The 6,000-nt window shown below is 40.4% G+C and overlaps 1 protein-coding gene across 1 annotated transcript; it reads right to left on the minus strand.

Annotated features, from left to right (window-relative positions):
- Nucleotides 1-3,196: 3,196 nt before the first annotated feature.
- LOC141008588 (E3 ubiquitin-protein ligase TRIM39-like) lies at nucleotides 3,197-5,143 on the minus strand. Its single transcript, XM_073481022.1, has one exon. It carries the CDS (start codon nucleotides 5,141-5,143, stop codon nucleotides 3,320-3,322), a length of 1,824 nt encoding a protein of 607 aa, XP_073337123.1. The 3' UTR covers nucleotides 3,197-3,319.
- Between the last annotated feature and the right edge of the window lie 857 nt (nucleotides 5,144-6,000).

Genomic DNA, 6,000 nt, shown 5'->3' on the forward strand with positions numbered 1-6,000 from the left:
TCCCCCAACTGCCGCTCGGGCGCTCCCGTGACGTCACCACGTTGGAGCGGTGGAGCGCGCGCCCCCGAGACGTACCACCCTCCCTCCTCCTCCTCCTCCTCCTCCTCCTCCTCCTCCCACCGATGAGTCGCGTGCATGATAATCCACAATTATTAAAGTCGTAATTAAAGGGGCATAATGTAGTTTTGGTGAATAAATCCAAACTGAGAGTTTTAATAGTTACAACATTAATGAGGTAATAATACAAACTTAATTTTTTTTTTTTTTTTCATAATTGAATAAACAAGCCGCTCTCAGAGGAAAACACTGTTTGAATCTAGAAAGGTGGCTGGGTCCGCCAAATATAAACAAAGTAAAACTGAATAAACAAACTGACCTTAAAGGACAACACAATTTCATTCTGTTTATTCAGTCACAAAAACCAAGAGTTTGTTTAGGCATAAAAAAAAGATTTTTCTCTACTGATTAAAATATCTCCCCCAAAACTACACAGTGCACCTTTAAACAAGAAAAGTACTTTTCATTTCATTAAATCAAATTCAGTTTATGATTATTTAGTCACATTTTATATTTAAAAATATGTTATTTTTACATGGCGTAAACCAAATCTGTTGGCATCTCATGTGGATAACTGGATGACGAAAGAATTCAGCAGCTCAGATTCAATTATTTATCAGCTTTCAGTGACACATGAAGTATTCAGATCCTTTAAAAGCAGATATACAGTACCACATGGTAAAAATACTCTATTACAAGTAAAAGTCCTGTATTAAAAATGTAACTCAAGACAAAGTGTATGCTATCAGCAAAATGTTATGAAGTATGAATGAAGGCCTGTATGACCGTCATACAATATACACTACTCAAAATTATTTAGTGATATTGGGATATGGGTGCGTATATGCATGTGCATGGATATGCAATAAAAGTCCAATTAAATATGTTGCATTATTTTTGGGAATCAAAAATATTCACAAAACACAAAATAAAAACAATCAAGTGAAACACTATAACATCCCAATATCCCTAACTAATGTAGTGTATATTATAGGCTATTATTACATTATTATTACTACTGGATTAGCCTAATGTTTAAGCAGCATTTTATTGTTGTAGCTGGTTGAGTAAAAGCTGATTTTTAACTTTTTACTCTATAAACTCTTGACTTAATCTAAAACCATACATAATACTTCAAAAGCTCCGAGCTCCCAGTCCTGACTGCTAGCTGCAAGGCAAACTGAGCTAACTAGCTTACAGAAGCTAGCGCAGTCACAGTTTTTTAATTTTCTTTTTCTTTTTTTTTCTTGTTTTGGCCATTCATGGCCTGATTTGACTGTACTTCTATTGTTGTGACAGATTGTGCAAAAACATTATTAGACAGGTACTACTGCCTTGTCTTTTATCTTTATAAAGACCAGATTCTGCAGGTAAGACTACTGTCTCCTGAGTGGGGTAAAAGGGAACTGACTTGGGACGTGACTTGCCTTGACACAACCTGTTACTTGACTTGCATAAGACAAAAATGACTTGAGACTTGGACTGAAAGACTTGAGTCACATGTCTGTAGATTAATGACAGTGGGCTGTCTGAGTCATAGCTGCATGGATTGAAATGGTTCAATAAAATATCCCTATCACAAGTTTAATCCCACAATTTACTTAATTTGCTCACTTTTACAGAAGAGGCCCATCATCTTATTACTGTGATGCATATATGTTCTCTCTGCATCAATGCATTGGACCTATGGCATGTTGACACTTCAGACTCAGTCTGTTTGATGAGTGAATGACCTACATACAGTATCTGGCTACGACGTGGCATATTTCATAGCTGGTCACTCTGGCCTCAGGTCTCTTTCTCTGTCTTTCTGTCTGTCTCACACACAATTACACACAATCCTAAAGAAATCTTTCCAACTAGACAATGATCAAAGACACACACAGTTACACACGCACAGACTCACACACAGTGTCCCAGTTCCCAGGGCGCCAGTCAGTCAGACAGCTGAGGTATAAATAGTCGGCTGGCTAAAGTTTCCCCTGAGAGAAACAGTCCAGGCATGGTGGACCAGCGCTCCCTCCTGAAATGTCAAAACCTTTTACCGATGAACTTTCATTTATTTTATCATTGTAAAGAAAAACTACATTGAATTCCTTTTCTAATCATAACAAAACATAGTGCCCACACTTGACATCCCAACATAACTCCATCAATGTAATCGGAGGAAACAGAAAAAAAACAAAGATCTGAGATGGTAGTTTTTAAGAAATGCACTTTTATTAAGCAGTATAATACATATGAGTACTATATAATACACAATACATAACAAACATGTATTTGTTCAGATCATTCATCAGACATCGTTTGGCCATGCATGCCGAATAGATCTTTTTGGCGTTCAGAAAAAGCTTGCATTAAAACAATGACTGGTATGTGGATCCTGGAGTCGGAGTGATCAAAACATAATATGACATATATTGTCATTCTTTAATACTAAAATTAAAAGAAGTCACTGATAAACAAGGTTATTGATTCTTAGTATAAAAAAACAGGCGTTCATTAGCGTCAACTGCAGGTCAAAAGATTGTTTTCATTGCTGATTATTTTCATTGCTGATTATTTTCTCTACTATGTAATAAAACTAAATCTTGAAAAAGTCCACCGCAATTTCCACAAAGCCCAAATTAACTAACTTAAGTTACTTGTTTCGTTTGAACAACACTTCCTACCTAAAAGGTATCTAGTTTGCTATCACATAAGCCTGAGAAAACAAATATTTACATTTGTGAAGCAAATTGCATTTTTGCATTAAAAAATTACTTTGACTATTTCTCCATTGTTGAAATTATTATAATTCATTTTTGGTAGCTTGACAAATTGATAAACTGACAAACTGTCTCACCTCTAAAACCTGTATATATATATATATATGTATATTTCAAAGTTCCAAAGATGAAATTGTGATTAGAAACAGACAAGAACACTGATTAAACAACAGTGCCATCTCCTGGTTAGATACAGGTATCGCCTCATACAAACTTGTTCACCTTCTGCTTTGTTGATTTCAAATCTCTGACTTTTTTTTTTTTTGCAACATTGGAGGAAAAACAGAAAGCTAAATACTGTATGAATGAAATGTAAGAATATATTGTATGTACAGTATATATCACTGTGTTTTACTGTCCATTTTCCGTGTTTGCTGCAAATGATAAACTACACTATATATTCCACAATGTGCATTCCCAAGTACTGACATATGAAATGAGAAATCTGGAATGAGAAGTTACACACTAATGTTTACCCTGATATATGTGGCACCTTAAGTTGCACGGGCCACAGGAGTGATTACAAGAGATTCATTGAGAAAATCCCTGTTGACCCCTATCCTGTACATACCAAAAATAGGGTAGAGCTTTGGTCTGCTACTTAAGGGCGCACCAGCCATGGAATAGAGAAAGGCTTTTAATGCTGGTGTGGTCTCGCTGAAAGTACAACCTGTGTAGGAGTAGATCAGAGTCCTGGCGTCCACATCATAGAAGGAGACTTCTCCTTTCTCATAATCAACAAACACACCGACTGTCTGGGGCCTCTGCCTCAGGTTCAGGGGAGGCTCAACAAAATTACCTCTATACTCCTCTTGGTATCCGTTGATCAGTTTACTAAATACCCAACCTCCGTTTTCTGGGATGGGAAAGCCGAATGTCTCCCTGTCAAAGGACTCTTTGACAACTCCCAAGACAAAGCAATTACTCCCACTGACCTGAACCTCGTAGTAGAACCTGCCTGAGGAAAAACCCTCTTTCCCAAGGACAAAAGGAAGAATTGTAAATCTTCTCCCAAATAAAGCGTGAAAAGACATTCGGCCGTCGTGAAATTTCAGCTGTTTCCCATCCTCAGCCACCTCGAGTTTAGAATTGGCTGTATAGGCGTCCATAGTCACATCCACCGCATGGCACTGCTGGATCATCATCAGCTTGTCCTGAGGCGGATTCCACCCTTCGTTAATGAACTCATCAGTCGTCAGTCTTTCAGCATCTGGTTGTGCTGTGGCCTCACAGCCATCAGACAACCTGACCTCGTGGATAAGCATCTCCATCTCATTACTGAGTGTCTTTTCCATCTGAGCCACCGCTTTTTTCACCATCCTCACGTAACCATGTCGACTGATGTCAGAGAGGTCTGGTGTGAGTGGAGGGCTGGAATGGGACAAGGGGTCGAATGAGTGGAATGAGTGGAGAGACGGACAGCTCTGCAGGAGGCGCAGGTGGTCCTCTGTTTGTAAAAGTCGCTCCATTTTGGATCGTCTCCTCCTCAACTCGGCGACGTCTTGCTCAAGTTGTGCCACGTGGCTTTCAGCCTGCCTCTCTGCTGCTTTCTGCTTCTCCTCGATCAACTCGATCAGCTCAGCCTGGCTTCTTTGCAGAGAGGCCACCAGAGCGGTGAAAACCTCAGCAATGTCTGCTATCTCTTTCTCTGACTCCTTCGTGCTCTGTTCAGCTGAGTGTTTGATTTCCTTAATGCTCCTGGATTTCTTGTTTTCCATCATTTCGATCTCTGACATCACACCGACCATCCGGGCTTTCCTCTCTCTGAACGCACGCTCTAACGGGACGGCCTCATGTGTTGCGTGGTCGTCTCTCAAGCACATGAAACAAACACACGTCTGGTCTACATGGCAGAAGAGCTCGAACATCTTGTTGTGCTTCATGCACACTCTGTCCTCCAGGTTTGACACAGGGTCAATCAGCTGGTGCTTCCTCGTGACTCTCTGGTGCTGCTTCAGGTGAGGCCAGCAGTACGAGACCAAACACACCGTGCACGTCTTCTGGGCCTTGCCTTTCGGCCCAGGGCAGACATCACAGGGTACCTCCCCTGGTTTGGCAGGGACGTCTTCTTCACCCCTCATCCTCATGCTGTTGAAGCGCTCCACCATGTCTCTGAACTCTGTGTTGACCTGAAGCTCTGGTCTGTTTTGGAAATTCTTCTGACAGAGGGGACACCGTGCCAGGCCGCTGCTGGCCCAGTACCCTGTGATGCAAGTCTTGCAGTAGTTGTGTCCACATGGAGTAGAGACAGGCTCCGAGAACACATTCAGACAGATTGAACACTGGAGCTGCTCTTCCCGGCTGTTGGCTGTGGCCATGTCTAGACAAGAGGAGAGGATATAATTGGAACGATTTTAAATTTAAAACCTGTGAAATGTGAAAATCAAGTAGGTTCCTCACAATTTTTGTCCTTTTGTGGCTAATAGCATCCAACAAGGAAATGTCAGAGCATGAAGGCAACACAAGGTTGTGCAGAGGTGTGACACTTTGGAAAATATTGGTTATGGTTGGATTCAATGTGCAAAAGTTTGTCACCAGAACACCTGCACTGTGCTGTTTGCGGTCATTTTCTGATTATTTTACACCCCTGTTTTGAATTTTAACAAACCAGTTTCTGTCAACAATGCTAACAATTACCCGATGCCTCATTATTTATGTATTTATTTTGCCGGCATTTTATGTCAGTAACACTGACTTTGAGACCTTCCCCGTCTCTCTCGGTTGCCTGTGGACAATTTGTTTAAGTTGTTTGACGCCAGTGATTTTAGCTGCTAACAGCAGCTAACGCTATTTAGAAATGGAGTCTGGTAACATAAACTAACAACCAGCTTCCAGCACATCAAAAAAGTTCCTTTAAAAGTATTTATTGCAGTAATAAGCATTAACAATCAGCTAACTAACCAGTAACCAAGTATTCGATGTCTTATAAAGATGCTATGAACATTAGTTAATATAGTAGTAAGCATTAAGTAACAAATGTCTCTTGTTAACATTTATTAAAGGTTAAAGCTGCCACAAGGGTTTTTCGTCAATTTAGCTAACTTCCTGCACATTTTGGCGTTAGCGATCTCCTCCTGCCTCTCTACTTCAGCACACTTGCACAACTCCTTTCTTTTTTTGAGGTGGCTCTCTTTGCCTCTTTCTTTTCTTCAAGCTTTTTTCATTGCTTGTTGTA

This window comes from Pagrus major, chromosome 14 (genome assembly GCF_040436345.1).
Source record: "Pagrus major chromosome 14, Pma_NU_1.0".
Classification (NCBI taxonomy): Eukaryota; Metazoa; Chordata; class Actinopteri; order Spariformes; family Sparidae; genus Pagrus; species Pagrus major.